At 42.0% G+C, this 18,767-nt stretch overlaps 1 protein-coding gene across 2 annotated transcripts in view; it reads left to right on the forward strand.

Moving 5' to 3' along the window:
* Positions 1–15,044: 15,044 nt before the first annotated feature.
* The window catches only part of PARP14 (poly(ADP-ribose) polymerase family member 14), a 50,087-nt gene continuing 46,364 nt past the window's right edge, over positions 15,045–18,767 (forward strand). The window contains exon 1 of one of the 2 annotated variants that reach the window (XM_004036179.5): positions 15,045–15,552. In XM_004036179.5, coding sequence (XP_004036227.2) covers positions 15,366–15,552 — 187 coding nt within the window. In that variant the 5' untranslated portion in view covers positions 15,045–15,365. Of the gene's footprint in view, positions 15,553–17,744; positions 17,782–18,767 lie in introns of those variants that run through there. The other variant, XM_063704101.1, reaches the window with a different exon arrangement.

An 18,767-nucleotide genomic window follows, 5' to 3' on the forward strand; every position in this document is an offset into this window, starting at 1 on the left:
TGTATCTACTGGACTACATAAAAAGGTGAGATTTCTTTCTATCTTTGAAATCTTTTTAGTGGATTACCTGTGATAAGCATCACATTCTGGTTTAATGCTTATTCAATAATATACTATTTTCTTTCTCTTCTGCCTTGTGTAGAGGTTTTCCGGGTCAGCAGGAGATTTGGTTTTTAATTATATTTCCCTAACAGCTGCTTCTGGTCTTGGATGGCAGAACTGAGTAGTTGCAACAGAGACCATATGGCCTACATAACCTAAACTATTTACTCTCTCTCTCTTTAAGGGAAAAGTTTGCAGTCAAACTTGGGCTAGGTAACTAGATGTGTATGCAAGATACTTAAAGAAAGTTAAATTATTTAGTATAATAAAGTGAGGGATTTTGAGTTTGTTTAGGTGGCTTAAAGAGAAGCAGTAGGGGCCTGGGAACATGGGGAAGGGGGTGATCAGAAGAGGTGGATCTTAGGGCAAGGCATTGCAAACCCAAATGTCTAGAGGGGCTGGGATGCCAATGAGCAAAGTGAGCCAAATGGAAATTTTGCTGAACTGGAGCCAGGACCCTTGGTTGCAGCTGATGGCAAACCATCTGTTTTTTTGTTTGTTTGTTTTTCCCCAAATAAGCTGTAAATCTGAGGTTTTATATGAAGACTCACTTTTAAAATGTTAGCATCTAATTTGAATTTTTCAAAAGCAGGTCTCAGGCAGGCTTCAGTTTGGTGGCCACCAACTTGTGACTTCTGATCTCAAGCGAGGGAGTCGGAGAGGACCTTTCCATGTTAACTGTTAAATGGTTTTGGCAGGAATTGCCTGATAAATTAATTCCTAGAAATAGTTATGTGTGAACTTTGACCTGGGAGTTGATTTCTACATTGAGATGTAATTAATTTTCAGTAAGTATGTTAGTGATAATTTGGGGGTAAGAAATGGGGGTAGTATTTCTAGAGTAGAAGCAGTGTGAAAACAGGACCACAGAGACAGGAGCCATGAAGCAGATTTAGTTGCGCACTTTCTCTGGAAAAATGTAGGTCCCTGAAAACAGATATTGCAGAGAGCTCTGGGCCTTTCCACAGTGCACTGAATGGGGATTTCGGACATTTTATTTAGATATCAAGTGAAATACAATTCAAACAGGGTAGAGAACTTAGGGACTTAGAATAATGATTGACATTTAGCAAGCCCTCAATAAACGTTAGCTCTTGTAATTAACTACTGTTTTCTAGAATATGTATGGAAACTCAGATCACTTGGCCAGGATGCAACACCTGCCAAGAAACAAAGGAAGCGCAATCACTTTTCAAATCCAAAGGAAAAGACTTGGAGTATACGTGGTTTAAAAAATGTCTGCACTGAAGCAGGAGGATCACTTGAGCCCAGGAGTTCAAGACCAGCCTGGGCAACACAGCAAGACTCCATCTTTATAAAAAAAATTTAAAAATTAACCAAGTGTGCTGGCATGTGCCTATAGTCTCAGCTACTCAGGGCTGAGATGGGAGGATTACTTGAGCACAGGAGGTAGTGGCTGCAGTAAGCCATGATTGAGTCACTACGCTCCAGCCTGGGCAAGAAAGTGAGACCCTGTCTCAAAAAAATAAAAAATGAAAAGAAAAATGTCTGCAAATTATTATTATTATTATTATACTTTAAGTTCTAGGGTACATGTGCACAACATGCAGGTTTGTTACATAGGTATACATGTGCCATGTTGGTTTGCTGAACCCATTAACTCATCATTTACATTAGATATTTCTCCTAATACTATCCCTCCCCCTGCCCCCGACCCCACGACAGGCCCCCACGTGTGATGTTCCCCACCCTGTGTCCAAGTGTTCTCATTGTTCAATTCCCACCTATGAGTGACAACATGTGCTGTTTGGTTTTCTGTCCTTGTGATAGTTTGCTCAGAATGATGGTTTCCAGCTTCATCCATGTCCCTGCAAAGGACATAAACTCATCCTTTTTTATGGCTGCATAGTACTCCATCGTATATATGTGCCACATTTTCTTAATCCAGTCTATCATTGATGGACATTTGGGTTGGTTCCAAGTTTTTGGTATTGTGAATGAATAGTGCCACAATAAACATACGTGTGCATGTGTCTTTATAGTAGCATGATTTATAATCCTTTGGGTATATACACAGTAATGGGATCGCTGGGTCAAATGGTATTTCTAGTTCTAGATCCTTGAGGAATCGCCACACTATCTTCCGCAATGGTTAAACTAATTTACACTCCCACCAGAAGTGTAAAAGCTTTCCTATTTCTCCACATCCTCTCCAGCAACTGTTGTTTCTTGCCTTTTTAGTGATCGCCATTCTAACTGGTGTGAGATGGTATCTCATTGTGGTTTTGATTTGTGTTTCTCTGATGACCAGTGATGATGAGCATTTTTTCATGTGTCTGTTGGTTGCATAAATGTCTTCTTTTGAGAAGTGTCTGTTCATATCTTTGCCCACTTTTTGATGGGGTTGTTTGTTTTTTTCTTGTAAATTTGTTTGAGTTCTTTGTAGATTCTTGTTATTAGCCCTGTGCCAGATGGGTAGATTACAAAAATTTTCTCCCATTCTGTAGGTTGCGTGCTCATTCTGATGGTGGTTTCTTTCGCTGTGCAGAAGCTCTTTAGTTTAATTAGATCCCATTTGTCTATTTTGGCTTTTGTTGCCATTGCTTTTGGTGTTTTAGACATGAAGTCCTTGCCCATGCCTATGTCCTGAATGGTATTGCCTAGGTTTTCTTCTAGGGTTTTTATGGTTTTAGGTCTAACATTTAAGTCTTTAATCCATCTTGAATTAACTTTTGTATAAGGTGTAAGGAAGGTATCCGGTTTTAACTTTCTACATACGGCACCCGCCTTTATGTGGTGTCAGTCAGCCCATACTGGGAGGTGTCTCCCAGTTAGGCTACACGAGGGTCAGGGACCCACTTGAAGAGGCAGTCTGTCCGTTCTCAGAGCTCAAACAACATGCTGGGAAAAGCACTGCTTTCTTCAGAGCTGTCAGACAGGGACGTTTAAGTCTGCAAAACTTTCTGCTGCCTTTTGTTCAGCTATGCCTTTTGTTCACCTGCCCGGAGGTGGGGTCTACGGAGGCAGCAGGCCTTGCAGAGCTGTGGTGGGCTCTGCCCAGTTTGAGCTTCCTGGCCATTTTGTTTACCTACTCAAGCCTCAGCAATGACAGACGTCCCTCCCCCTGCTAGGCTGCTGCCTCATAGGTTGATCTCAGTCTGCTGCACTAGCAGTGAGCAAGGCTCTGTAGGCATGGGACCTGTCGAGCCAGGTGCGGGATATACTCTCCTGGTGTTCCATTTGCTAAGACCGTTGGAAATGCACAGTATTTGGGTGCGAGCGTCCTGATTATCTAGGTACAGTCTGTCATGGCTTCCCTTGCCTATGAAAGGGAAATCCCCCAACCCCTTGTGCTTCCCTGGTGAGGTGATGCCCCACCCTGCTTTGGCCCGCCCTCCGTGGGCTGCACCCACTGTCCAACCAGTCCCAGTGAGATGAACTAGGTACCTCAGCTGGAAATGCAGAAATCACCATCTTCTGCGTTGATCACGCTGGGAGCTGCAGACTGTAGCTGTTCCTATTCAGCCATCTCAGAACAGAGAGGCAAATGTCTGCAAATTCTTAAATACCCCTCCAGTGAGGATGTGGAATCTGTTTCTCTTCTCCCTGACTATGAACTTGACTTAGTGACTCACTTCATTTTTTTAGAGATGGGGTCTCTCTCTCGAGTGCAGTGGTGCGATCATAGCTCACTGCAGCCTTGAACTCCTGGCTTCAAGTGATCCTCCTGCCTCAGCCTTTTAGGTAGCTAGGACTACAGGTGCACGCCACCATGCTCAGTTAATTTTTAAAAAATGTTTTTTGTTAGGCAGGGTCTAGCTATGTTGTTCAGGCTGTGACTCACTTCTAATCAATAGAATGCTTGAGAAGTGAAACTATAACTTCTAAGGGCTAAGTCATAAAAAGTAATAGAGCTTTCGACTCTCTCTTGCTCTCTCTCGACATGCCTTAGGAGCTGAGTCACCAAGTTGAAAGTTCACCTACTCTGAAGCCACCATGCTGGAGAAACCATGTGGTGAGCCCACGTATTGATAGAGATACCAGAGGAGCTCCAGAGGGTCCAGCCCCCAGTTTTTTGAGTTATCCTAGGCTGGGTACCAGATGTGTGAGTAAGTAGGCTTCGAGATGCCTCCAGCCTCAGCCACAGTCTGATTACAATTTTCTCAATTCTTGAGAAAGAATTGTCTAGTTTAGCCCAGTCAACCCCCAGAATCTTGAGGGATAATACCACTAAATTTGGGGGAGGATTGTTAAGCAGGAAAAGATAACTGGAATAATGTTCTCACCTCCTGCTGTATATAAAAAAATTGTTTTAAGTTAGCTACATTGCCTACTATAAAAAGGGAGTCATTTATACTGAAATTTCTTTCATGTTCATGTCTTTAAATGACTAAAAGATTATGGGATTTAGGGAAGAAGTTGATACGTAGGATGGGGATTTAATTTATTTTAATTTGGGCTTATGACTGATTTTTAGAAACAGAAAAGATCTTCCAAATCTCTTCCTCAGAGCAAATTTTTTTTGTATGTAAGGGCTTTGAGATATCTACTACCTGATTGTGTGTGGAATAGCTCACAAGATTGCACTTTTTGGCGGATGATAGATGCAACGTCCAAATACTCTGAATTTGAGGCTGCAAGGAGGAAGGACGCTACCGCTTTCTTCAAGGTGTTCCTGGTTAGGCTGTGGAAAACACATGGATTGAGCAGATGGCACTTATTCCCAGCCACTGACCAGCCTTCCGTTCAGTGGCATTAAAAGATGCTTTAAAATGTCAGCCTTTCCCAGGGAATGTTTATTCCCTGTTTATGTTTATTCATAAACATAATGTTTATTATGTATATTATTTATATATAATATATATTACATATAACATAATAATACATATTATTTATATATTGTTTATGTATAACATTATGTTCAAGTTGGGTTAGTTCCAGGAATGCCTGAGCAATGTGAGGAGGGTGGCTGCATGGGGATATGGTAGTAGCAACAGGAGATTGGTATGTAACCAACACAGGATATTGCACAGTTATATAGACTCCAACACAGTTATGTAGAAGGAACTGACCCAATAAGTAAATATATTGAGGATAATGGAAGGCAGATTTCTCACTATTGGAGAAAGAAGTTACAAATATGCAAAGGAAAAAAACCAGAATGAACTTTGTAGTGTTGGCTTGGAACTGGAGGTATCAGTATAAACTCATCATTTTATATGTATATAGATATATAGATGTAAAGAGAGAGAGAAATAAAAAATGCACTTGTGTGTGTACACATGTATTCCCTAGCACTGTCCACTGAGAAAGCCTGAGACAGTAACACTTTAAAATCGATGAACACAGCACTAATTGGAATAATGAGTGATTCCAGGCTCAAGTTAGGGAAGTAACGAAACTTTATTTACATAAACAAGTAGTATGCTGGATTTGGCCAGCATGATACACACACACACACACACACACACAAACACACACACACACACACACACATATATATATATTTGCTTTTATTTTAGGTTCAGGGGTACATGTGCAGGTTTGTTATGTAGGCAAACTTGTGCCACAGACATTTTTTGTACAGACTATTTTGTCATCCAGGTACTAAGCCTAGTACCCACTAGATATTTTTTCTGATCCTCTCCCTCCTCCCACCCTCCACCCTCAAGTAGGCTCCAAGTGTCTGTTGTTCCCCTCTTTGTGTCCATGTGTTCTCATCATTTAGCTTCCACTTTTAAGTGAGAACATGTGGCTTTTGGTTTTCTGTTCCTGCATTAGTTTGCTAATTAGTTTGCTAAGGATAATGGCCTCCAGTTCCATCCATGTTCCCACAAAGGACATGATCTTGTTCTTTTTTATGGCTGCATAGTATTCCATGGTGTATATGTACCACATTTTCCTTATCCAATCTGTCATTGATGGACATGTAGGTTAATTCCATATCTTTGCTATTGTGAATAGTGCTGCAATGAACATATACGTGCATGTGTCTTTATGGTAGAATGATTTCTATTCCTTTGGGGATATACCCCAATAATGGGATTCCTGGGTTAAATGGTAGTTCTGTTGAGTCTTTGAGGAATCACCGCACTGCTTTCCATAATGGTTGAACTAATTTACATTCCCACCAGTAGTGTATAAGTGTTCCCTTTTCTCCGTAACCTCTCCAGTATCTGTTATTTTTTTACTTCTTAATAGCCATTCTGACTGGCAGCATGCCATATTTTGCGATGCCCTATTCCAACATACTCAAGGTGATGGGGTATTATGTCAGCTATTTACTTTCAAATTGTTCAGGAAATAAAAAATTCTCTATACTAGTCTTGCAACTTTTCTGTGAGGTCAAAATTATTTCAAAATAAAAATTATTGAAATTAAAGACATTTTCAGACCAATAGATTGAGAAATCTCATCATTCATGAGCTCTTACAGAAAGAACTGCAAAGAATAAGTATCTACTTTAGGAAAAAGAAGATTGAATGAGGAAGAAAAAAGAGTCCTTTAGAACAAAATAATTGTTAATTGTTAAACATATTGCTAAATAAATATTGACTAATTCTGAAAAGACTAATTTTGGAGTGTTAAAAAACAGTTAACAATAGCAAAAGGATAGCAAAATAGGGGTCAAGTTTTTCTCAGGTCTTTGTGTCTTTTGAGATGTATTGACTAGCTTTATACTTTGTTTAGTCTAAACTCCGCAAAAGAATAGATACAGAAATTCAATCAAAAAAGAGAAGGAAAAAGGGAATAAAAAAAAACTATCAATCTAATAAAAACTATAATATTTGATATAATCTAATAATATCAAACTATCAATCTAATCTAAGAAATGAAGAAAAATAAGCAAGGAAGAAGGCAGTTTATTTAAAAACCCACAAATAAAATGGTGGGAATAAGTCTAACTATACCAGTCATTTGTAATATCTAGAAATTTATGTTTGCCAATTAAAAGACAGATTGGATTTAAAATAATCCAGCCATATTCTGTTAGCAAGAGACTTACCTAAACTAAAGACATAGAAAATTTGACAGAAAAGGGATGAAAAAGTTTTTCAGGTGTATCAGAGAGAACGCTTTTGGCAATAGGCAACGGAATAACTAACTAAAACAGGCTTAAATAACAGGGATGTATATTGACTCACTTCACAAGAAATTTTGAGGTAGGTGTTCTAAGGTTGGTTCTGTAGCTCAATGGTGCCATCAAATATCCAGGCACTTTGTAGATTTCTGAGAGATTGGCCTTCAAGGTTACAAAATGGCTGGTCACATCCTACTTGATAACATTTTTTTTTTTAAAAAAAAAAAAGGAGAAAAATGATTTCTTCTCACATGTCTCTATTTATGGAGGAAGAAAGAGTTTTCCAGAAGCAGACAATGGACTTCCCTTTATATTTCTGCCTAGAACTGGCTCACATGGTCATCCCTAAACCAATCCCACTAGAAGGGAATTGGATTATTAAAACTGGCTTAGCCCAAGCATCAGTCAGTTGTGGGTCAAAAGAACATCTATTTTAGCTAAACACTTTGCTACTCAGTATCTAAAAAAAATTGAAATTCCCCTTGCAAGGAAAAAAAAGAGTATCTTAGAGTAAGCAATCAATCTACTCGAAGTATCTGCCCCACTTGGCAAGAACTAGTAAAGTAGTCATAGAAATGTTAATATAAGACAAAATGGACATTAGGGCAATGAGAATACAGCAGACACTCACTGATGACAAAAAGGAACAATTCACTGGGAAGATATAAAAATTTTGAAACTGGAGGCTGGGTGCGGTGGCTCATGCCTGTAATCTCAGCATTTTGGGAGGCTGAGGTGGGAGGATCACTTGAGCCCAGAAGTTCAAGACATGCCTGGGCAACATAGCAAAACCCTGTCTCTTAAAAGAAAAGATAAAAGTCTTGAAACTGTATAGCCTCAAATTAAGCAAAATCGATTTTGCTTATCTGAAGATAAGCAGAAAGTGGCAATATTACAAGGAAAAATTAACAAATCATCTACCGGGTATGAAAGTCTCTATTTTCCCATACACTCACTACCAGAGCTTTGTTATTCAGGCCATATAAACATGATACAGTTAACTTGGCCTTGAGGTAGACCTGGATTCAAACATAAGAGTCAACAGTATTCTCTGCTATAGGTGGGAGAGGTGAGGCAAAGGCAAGGCCAATGAGAGATGCTGCTATGAGTTGCCAGCAGCCAATATTTCCAGCAGCTGGGGAATGGGCTTATAACTCTGAAGAAGGGATCCAAGCAGAGCATTGCAGTATGCACTATGAAAGTATAGCATAATGTTGAACTCTATGGCAAGACAGCCTGGGTTTGTATCCTAGCTTGACCATTCTCTAGCTGTGTGACCTTGGGCAAGATATTTAACCTTGGTATTTTCTTGATAACCAAGATATTTTCTGTGTCTTTAGTTAGGTACATCTCTTGTTAACCAGTTAGGTTAGGCACGTCTCTTGTTAACCAGTTTCCTCATAATAAAGTGGAGATAATATTAATCATCTTATAAGTTTGTTGTGAGAATTAAATGAGTTACTATACTGTTTTATGAACTGTAGATCCTACTGTAATAATGGGTTGTAAAATCAATTTGTGAGTTTCAGTCTGTTTTTTTCCATGAAATATAATATAATCAATACTTTTATGATAAGATGTTCTATTGGCAAGCTATAGGGAAACAGGTACTCTCATACATTGCTGGTGGCAGTGTAAAATGGTACAGTTACTATTGTGGTAGACTGTTACAAAATGCTGCCCCCATAACTTCTATTTCCTGTATTCATACCCAGTGTAGTCTCTGTATTAGTCCATTCTCCCATTGCTATAAAGAAATACCTGAGACTGGGTAATTTACAAAGAAAAGTGGTTTAATTGGCTTACAATTCTGCCAGCTGTACAGGAAGCATGTCTGCAGAGGCCTCAGGAAACTTATAATCATGGTGGAAGGCAAAGGGGAAGCGAGAAGGCATGTCTTCACATGGCCAGAGCAGGAGGAAGAGAGAGAAGGGGGAAGTGCTACACACCTTTAAACGATCAGATCTCATGAAAACTCACTCACTATCACAAAAACAGCAAAGGGGAAATCAGCCTCTATGATCCAATCACCTCCCACTAGGCCCCTCCTCCAATACTGGAGATTACAATTCGACATGAGATTTGGGCAGGGACACAAATCCAAACCTTATCAGTCTCCTTCCATGTGAATGAATATGAACTAGCCCTGTGAGTTGCTTTTACCAATCAAATGGGGGAAGCAATGTTATGTGACCTCAAAGCCCATGCCTTAAGAAGCCTTGCAATTTAAATTTTTGCTCACCGTGAAGCCAGGGCCATATAAAGTCTAGGATATCCTGCCCGAGAGATCACATCAAAGGAAGGCTCTGTATTCTAACCATCGTAGCTGAGGGGCCAGGTATGAGTGAGGCCATCTTAGATCTTCTAGACCAAATAGCAGCTGTATGAGCAAGCTTAACTGGCACCTCCGATAGCAGAGAGGAACCATCTTGGCTGATCCCTGCCCAGCCAACTCACAGAGTGTGATAAATATAAAATGGTTGTGTTTTAAGCCATTACATTTTGAGATGGTTTGTTATCTAACCACAGATAACTGAAACACCTATGGAAAGAAATTTTCAATATATAAGGAAAGTGTATGTGCATTTACTCTTTAACCTGTCATTCCCACATCTAGGGATTTACATTGAAAATATACTCCCAACAAAACAAACAAATAACCAAACAAACATGTGCAAGATTACTCAATGTGACATTATTTGTAATTGCAAAATATTAGAGATGCCCTAAATGCCATGCCTAGGAGATGAGTTAAATAAACTCTATATATCTATACTTCAGTGAACTGGGCAGCTGTAAAAAGTAATGAGGAAGATCTCTGTGATCTGATATGGAATAACTTACAGCATATATTAAATGTAAAATTCAAAGTATAACTGTGTGTATAGATACAGATATAGATTACTTATTTATAGCATGTTACCTATTGCATGAAAAGAAGAAAAGGTCATACACAAAACACATATTTTTGCAAAAAGAAAACGGTGGAAGAATATTCCAGAAACTGATGATATGCTTACCTGGTTACCTACAGAGATAGTGGAGATGGAGTGAGAGGATTAGGGGACTTCTCTGAATATATATCTTTATATGGTTTTGATTTTTGAGTGTTAAAATTTTATCATTTCCAAAAAGAAAGAAAGTCAACAAGGATGAGGAAAAGCCCTAAAATTGAATCCAAACAGAAATGATGACCCTGATTATGTGTCTTATAACAAAACCATACTCAGGAAAAAAGTATTCCAAGTAACTTTTGAGCCTAGTACTCTTACTATACAGCCTCAATAGTTTCTATTCAGTGGATAAAAAGAACTACAAGGAAATCTTTATTTAGTAGATTTGTTGTTGATAATGGTATTGGGTATTGGTGTTTGTCTTAGTCTATTCAGTTTTGCTATAACAAAGTACCATAGACTGGCTAGCTAATAAACAATAGAAATGTATTTCTCACAGTTCTGGAGTCTGGGAAGTCTAAGATCAAGGTGCCAGCAGATTTCATGTCTACAGAGGGCCCAAACTGCTGATTCACAGATGGCCATATTCTTGCCATGTCTTCCTATGGCAGAAGGCAGAGAGGAGCCCTCTGGGTTCTCTTTTATAAGGGCGCTAATCTGACTTATGAGGGCACCACCCTTATGACCTTATCACTTCCCAAAGGCCTCAATTCCTAATGCCCATCACATTAGGAGTTAGGATTTAACATATGAATTTGGGGGGGATACAAGCATTCAGCTTATAACAGAGTTCCAATTCCAAACTATGTTGTGTGTAATGAAGGATTGAGAAAATAAGTAAATATATTAATGTTCTTGGGAAACAAAGTTCATACTTTGAGATAAGGTTCATACAAGAGAATCATATGAGAAGAAGATCATAAGAATCATACAAATATGAAATGGTAGGAGAGAAAGAACCTGTGGTGACTGATTGAAATTAGAGCTATTTCCTAACTCTGTCCACAAGCCTGAATGGAAGAATTAGGCTTATACTATTTATTTCTGCACAGTCTTCATTATATATTTTTCCCTTGCTAAAGTATTTTTTTAGGCTTCAAAGGAAATACTTTTGTCTTCTAGTATAATAGTAACATAAACAAAGTATTCCTTGAGTTGCATGATCTGAGGTCATTGTAGCAACCAAGAAGAAAGGTGAGATTAGATGTCTGGGTAAAACTTCTGGAAATATCTTTCTGTCTTCATTATTCAAGAATTTAATGGAGATGTGTGTGGGTGACACAGACAGTTCTGGAAGTGAGCCCAGAACTCAATGAGTTCTTTCAATTTTCAAGTTAAATTCTGACAGTTTTTGTTGTTTTTCTTTAAATTTGATTACCACATTGACTCTGTAGCTACATTTCCAGGCAGTCCATAATCCAATAAAAACGTCCTGCTGGATCTAGGACTTGGAGCTTTTAGATAATAAATATCTGTGATATTTGTAATGGTGTGCCACTGTTCATCTCTTTCCAACTCGGCATTCACTGAAATCACACTGGGAACTTCATCAGCTGTCGTGAGAATATTTGCATCATGGAATTGAAAAACACTACAAATCAGGGCCTGAGTCGTTGCTTTGTTGGCTATGTTGACTTAAAGTGATGGAGAATTTGCTAACAGGGCAGATTATTTAAAAGTGGGTCACATCTATAGCCATTACATTGTAAAAAGCACAAAGAATTGAGGAAATATTCTTCCAGTATTTGAAAACTATTATCCAATTTAGTAAAGAAGGAATTATGTCATTGACATATAAGGGTTCTGACATGTCTGCATTGCTTCACTTTCATTTTACTTGTTAATGTAAACAAAAGTGTCAATTTACATTTATGTCAAAACTACACTCATTCCTCAATGGCAACCATAGTTTGCCTATGGCTTAAAAAAAAAAAAATATGTATATATATATATATATATCTCCAACACAAACTTTACTGTTAAATGAGTTATGTTTGTCTTGCACTAATAAACTTTTATTTCACCCAAATTAGAGCAATAATCTTCCATACTTAAGTATCTTCCCTGCCCAATAATTCAAAGAAACAAAATCCAGAATGATTAGTATAGATATAATTGTGGCAAAAATCTTTGAAACATTCTTTGAGAATCAATCAGCTATTTAGAAACTACAATAGAGTATTATATATTTTGTTATTATTTGTAAATTATGTGTTATCCAACCATTATATCAGTAAAATTTATAATAAACATAACACACATGGAAACTTTGTTTCAAAAATCTGGTTGCTCAATATTTAACAGCCATTACTGGTAGGTGTCATGCATGATACAGTGTGGTAATAAAATATTGTGTGTTTCTACTTAAAAAAATATGATCTAGATTATACTGAAAATGAATGCTTGTCTTGAGACATATACATGTGTGTTCAATTCAATGGTTACCTAATTTCATGATGAAGAAAGGTCTTTACACAAACACGGAAAGATCAAGTCTACTCTGGACTCTTCTGGAGAAGCCACCTCCACCTCCCACTCAACCATAGTATTGGTGAAACGAAATTACTTCTATTTGGGAAAATGCATCATTAGTAATTACTGTCCTGGCCAGTTGAGGGGTATGGAGACTGTCCCTATGGAGGTTTGAAGATAAAAGCTCTTGAAAGGTACCTGAGCATAGGGAGTAAGGCCAAAGACTGTGATGTGTCCATCACGGGGCTCCCTCTGAGGGCAGAACTTCTTGGAGTACTTTTCCCTTGATGTATGGCCATGTCTTATTTTGGGGTGACTGGGTCAGGAGTTTCAGAAGCAAAATGAGGTGGAGTGGTGGGCATGAGGTGCCTACAACTCACTGATTCAGGACAGAAGGGAAAGCAGCCCTTTCCCTCCTTTATACCTCAATGGTAGAAATGAGGAGGCTGATGCTAGTTGGTAGAGAAGTTCAAAGGAGCACGATGCTAGGCTACGGCAGTTTGTAGAGAAACCAAAAGGGGGAATTTAGATGAAGTAAAGGGAAGTTCAGCCCAAAAATGCAGACATGGGCTGTTACATTAAGATGAGCTGTAGCTGTGAAGTAGAAGGAGAATCAAGGAACAGTGATATGAACACGGCCACTTCTACAGCAGAAGGCCACCCCCACCCCAGGCCCTGAGAAGACACGTGCTTCCCAGGAAGAAAGGATCAGAAGGCAGATACCCACAGGAAACAGAGAATTGTGAGAGAATAAGCATTCTTCAAGTGAACAAGGCAAAAATAACTTGCAGAAAACTAAGTACTGCAGGAGCTAATGCCGTTCAACAATTTGCCCCTTCTAGAACTTTCTTTCCTTGGCTTTCAAGACCTGCCATCCTGATCCTCTGATACCTCCTTCCCAGTCCACCCAGGCATGATAAGCAGACCTCGGGTGGTAAGACACATTGTCGATAATTAAATAAATCCTCGAAAGTAATCCAGAAATGCCTCTGACTTTATTTCTTATACAATAATTATGTGAGGAAAAAGGGAAACTTTTTGCTGAGTTCTGGAACCCCAAACTCAGGGGAGAGTGGGAGAGGAGGAGTGCTGATTTTAGTTGTGGTTTGGGATGAGATGTAAAGGCCCTGGGGAGAAACAGTCACCAAGTGTGGCTGAGGGCGCTTGTCCTCCCGTCTTCCGCATGCGGGGGTCCAGAGCAGTTTTGGATCAGATGATGAGCGCCATCTGCAGGTAGCAAGCTGGAGGCAGGAGAAAATATCTGTGTACTGTTTAGGATTATTACAGAGCCGAAATAAAAGCCAGGTAAACCATTTGGCCCATCTCTGGTTCTCTTCATTCTGAAATTCAGCCCGATCCTGTAACCCCACAACCTACTGCCTGGCTCCTTCTTCCCCTTCACGGTCACATTTCTGCAAAGAGCGTGTTACGCTCTCTGCTTCCACTTCCTTCCCTCCCTTTCAGTCTTCAGTAGCTGCCATCTCCCTCTCCTCCCTCCTCACCAGGAGACTATGCTTGCCGCTCCCCAGCAGTCCAGCAGACACTTCTCTGACCTGAGGTATCGGTAGTACTGGAATGATAATCCCCTCGCCCCCCTCGACTTGCAACACTGCTTTATTTGGGATCAAGGAAACACACAGCCCCAGCTTCTCTCCCATCACTCGGCCTCCCCTCTTGCAGATGCCACTATTATCCAGCCACTTGCACGGGCCATCCATGGCTGAACATGGAGTCATCCTTGAGCTTCTCCTTCTCTCAAGGCTCACATTCTTCAGCAAGTCCTGCTTTCACTATTAATTGAGAATCCTCCTTTTCTCAGTTCTTCTCTGCCAGCACCCCAGTCTCAGCCACCCTTGTCTCTCACTTAGGACACTATGGTAGCCACTTGGCTGACCTCTCTGCCTCCACTCTAGCCACCACGCAGCAGCCGGAGTGATCCTGTACATGTGAATCACACCGTGGAACCCCACTTCCTAACCCTCCAAGGCTATCCCCTGATATCCTTGGGGTTATCAGGTTACATGTCACCGCCCTATAAGCCCTCCCTGAGCCGCCACAGCTGGACTAGGAGCCACTCCTCATCTGTTCCAGGAACACAAGTATATTCTTTCCCAGAGCACCTATTGCCCACTGTGTTCACCATAGCTCCGTGAGCTCAGCGAGGGTTCAGTGAGTGAGTGCATGGCGCCTAGAAAATATTCCACAAAAAAACTGTGAGTGTAATTGTTTCCGCCACATTTCTAGACATGTAGTATTAACAGATCAAGGAACAGAAAGCAAAACAGGGAAAGCAACGTAAAATTCTGATAATCACAATGATTGCTGAAAAAGTCCCCAAATAGGCAGCAAACATTCTAAAGGGGCCACAGTTTGTGAGTCATTTTATTCTTTTGTAAAGGGTCGGCTTGCGGCAAAAATTAAATGATCTTTGCGTTTGGGCAAGGTCTGGTGCCCCAAAGCTGCCGACTTGATCTGCGGTTGGGGCGAGCGGCAGGTAGGGGGCCCGGAGTTAGGAGGGGGTGTGGGAGCCCGCGGAGCACAGGTGAACGGAGGCCGCCTTCCCGGGGCGCCGCTGGCCAGCCCCAAAGGGTTACTTTGGCCTTGGCTGTGGGCCGAATGCGAAGGTGGGGAGGTGGGCGGGGGATGACTCTGCCATTCCTGGGTCCGCTGTGTTAGGCTGAAGGCAAAAGGAAACCAAGGCCTGGGAGTTTTCCAGGAAACGAAAGCGAAAGAGTCAAAGTTAGCTGCCCGGAGTTGGCGCGGCCCCTGCAGTCCGGCGGAGAGCGGAGCTGAGGATGGCTGTGCCCGGCTCCTTCCCGCTGCTGGTCGAGGGCTCCTGGGGCCCCGACCCCCCGAAGAACTTGAACACCAAGTTGCAGATGTACTTCCAGAGTCCGAAGAGGTCGGGAGGCGGCGAGTGTGAGGTCCGCCAGGATCCCAGGAGCCCATCCCGCTTCCTGGTGTTCTTCTACCCGGAGGACGGTGAGGGGCGCGAGGGGTGGGGTGAGGAGGGGGCACCTCTGCCCTCCCTCCAGGGAAACGGCGGCAGGGCACTCACGGGAGGGTGACCCGCCCGACTTCGGCGGCTGCTGTAGCGGAGGTGGCCGGGGCGGGGGCGGGGGCGGCAGAATGGATTCCGAGCGCACCCGGGGCGCTGCGGTTCCCCGGCGCCCTGCGCTTCCAGGCGCTTAATGGCGCGGCCCGGAGGTGGCGGCGGAACCGCGCAAGTAACTCTTTATCCCTCGATCGTTTTCTGTCTTTCCCTGTTGTGGTGGTGTTATTGTTTGTTGTTGCTGTTGTTGTGGAAGTTAGTCTATCCTCTTATCATCCTTTTCTGTCTTTTCCTGTTGTTATTATTCTTGTGTGGGGAAGGAAACTGATTAAGAAACGTGGCAAGTCACAGAGATTCCTTGTGGTTCTTGGAGATTCCCAGGGGTCCCGGGGTCACTTGGGAGAGGGGCAGAGGCGCTACCTAAAATCACACTGCCTGTATGTCAACGTAGAGCCGTCACAGCGGCCACATTGGAGGGGCTGTCGATCGACCACAGGTGCCCATTGTCGAGGGCCTGCCGGAGCCTCTTCTCTGAGTCTCTAGTGGCCCTCAGATTGGGAGCAAGGATGATATTCTGAAGTGATTGTGGGTTGGGAGATTTGAGCTTTGGAGGGAAAGTCGGCAAAGTTCCCTCCTTACAGGCCCACCACTACTTGGTGGGCCAAGAGCCCAGAGGTGATCTGCTGGCTCAAGGGCCTCCCTGGTCTGCAATGGGAAGCCAGTGACCTGCAGCTCCCAGAATGGGCACCTTTTCCACTGGCATCTTATGGATGATGACCTATCGGGATCTAGTCAACCCCTAATTCCGCTTTCATGTCGCTAGATTTGGAGAAGCATTCGGGCCAGAGGAGAGGCAAGGAGGCTGAGGCTGAGGCCATGCAATTAGAGTGCCCAAGCAGGGATCCAAAAAGGAAAAATGAAACAGAAAAAGAATGGCGCACGGAAGGAAGGAAGGAGGGGGACAGGAGACATGCATGGCTCATGGCCCTTATGAAAACAAAATACCATGTTTTCCTAGGATTAATTTTACCAAGGGGTGCTCAGAAGGGCAACTGTGTGATATTAGTCATTTCTCTTTTGGGTGTCACTTTTCCTTGAGGGTTTTCCCCACTTTGACTTCAGAGGTCAACATCACCATCGATCTGGCCCTTAAGGATGCTTCTTTCTCCTTTAGATTCCATTATCCTTAGAAGTAGGTCTGACCTGCATCTGAATCACCTGGAGAGCAGGTTAACCAGGCACCTTCCCAGCTCTGTTTTAGAGATTCAGGTTCAGTGAATGTGGGGTGGGTGGGAAGCGTGTATTTAACCGGCAGCCCAGGTGACCCTGATGTGTTCAAGTTTCAGAATTTCTGTAGTTAATGTTAACCTCAAATGAACAAAAAGAGAAATAATTATACAAATTTAAACAGCATGAAAATACAAATAGCACAAAGTATAATTTTGTGATGATAAAATAACTCAATTCTAGCCCTCCAAGCAGAAAAGATTTCAGTCTTCCTGCTGGGCTTCCATCCTTGACCGGCCCCAGCCCACTACTCCTCTTCCTCCACCCCCAGGCTGCTCCAGTGGCCCCTCTTGTCTTACCCCCCAGCACAGATGACCCAAAACTTATTAAAACTCAAAACCGGCCGGGCGTGGTGGCTCACGCCTGTTAATCCCAGCACTTTGGGAGGCTGAGGCGGGTGGATGACGAGTTGAGGAGATCGAGACCATCCTTGAGCAACATGGTGAAACCCTGTCTCTACTAAAACACACAAAAAAATTAGCCAAGCGTGGTGGTGTGCGCCTATAGTCCCAGCTACTCAGGAGGCTGAGGCAGGGGAATTGCTTGAACCAGGGAGGCAGAGGTTGCAGTGAGGCGAGATCGCACCACTGCACTCCAGCCTGGCAACAGAGCAAGACTCCATCTAAAACAAAAACAAAAACAAACAAAAAAAAGAAACAAACAAACAAAAACAAACTCGAAACCTAGTATGGTCTAAGTTCTTGGGGGTGGAAAATCACTAGTCAGTTTCAGTTTCTTGAGGAACCACTTTCTCAGTAACAAGGGTCAGGAATTTGCTGACAATGAATGACCTACGCTTGAAGTCCCAGAAGTGCATTCTTCTTCTGCAGAGGACACTCTCCACCCTCCATGCCAGGAAGTGGCCTCAACAGGTGCGGGCCCATAGCATAACCTGATTTGATTCATATAAACTGTAATAGGCAGATAATAAGAATGAGCCCACCAGCACTTCTCCGTATTTATTCGTGTATAGCAAATAGAAACAAATGGGAAGCTGTATCTCACTTTTATATAGTTCACTGGATTTCCGAAAAGTTGGTGTAAATTGACATAACATTTTAAGCCCTGTTTCAGATGTGTCTATTTTATCATACTTTACCAACATAGTTTGGTTCCTGGTTGTTGTCGGGTTCCTTGTGGTAAGAACCCATCTTCTCTTTAAATAAAATTAAATGTTGATTATCTAAAGTTGGTGCAGGTGGAAGACTGTCCACTTGGGTAAGGGAGGTAGGACATCAGAGTTTCAGCTTTTTCCTCCCAGATTGACTTTCTCCTTTTTGGAGGTCATATACCCATATTATTACCAACTGTTCTCCTGAAATACTTGTGCCCATAAATATTGCCCACAATCTGAGAACAGACTGGCACATTTAGATGTCTAGACAGGACTTTATCAAAGTCTAGGGAATAAGAAAAGGACTGTAACACAGAGGTCCATGACTCTAAATAACTTGACTTACAAAATTTAGCTTGTTGTCAGGCTGCAGGGGTCCTATCCAGTCCTCAATCCCCACCTTGGTTTAGTAAAGCCCTTCAGGAGTTTGTGTGGAAACATCTGCCCTCCTCATAAAGAGTGAGATTAGAAGCTGGCGTTCCTTCTCAGGTTGTTTCTGAGGCCTATTTCTGAGTTGGCATCCAATTAAGACCCCACTTCCTCCACCCTCTTCACAGAGGGTTGAGGTGGGAAAGCTATCATGCTCCTATTCATGAAAGATTCTGATCTATATCCTTGGCCTCATCAGGCCAGCCATATCAGAACACAGCATAGTGACCCAACATTCATGCTAGAGCTACACCTGTGACCTGTAGGGCACTCTCAAAAACTCCTTTTTTCCCTGACCTCTTTGTACCATCTGAC

This window comes from Gorilla gorilla, chromosome 2 (genome assembly GCF_029281585.2).
Source record: "Gorilla gorilla gorilla isolate KB3781 chromosome 2, NHGRI_mGorGor1-v2.1_pri, whole genome shotgun sequence".
In the NCBI taxonomy this organism is placed as follows: domain Eukaryota; kingdom Metazoa; phylum Chordata; class Mammalia; order Primates; family Hominidae; genus Gorilla; species Gorilla gorilla.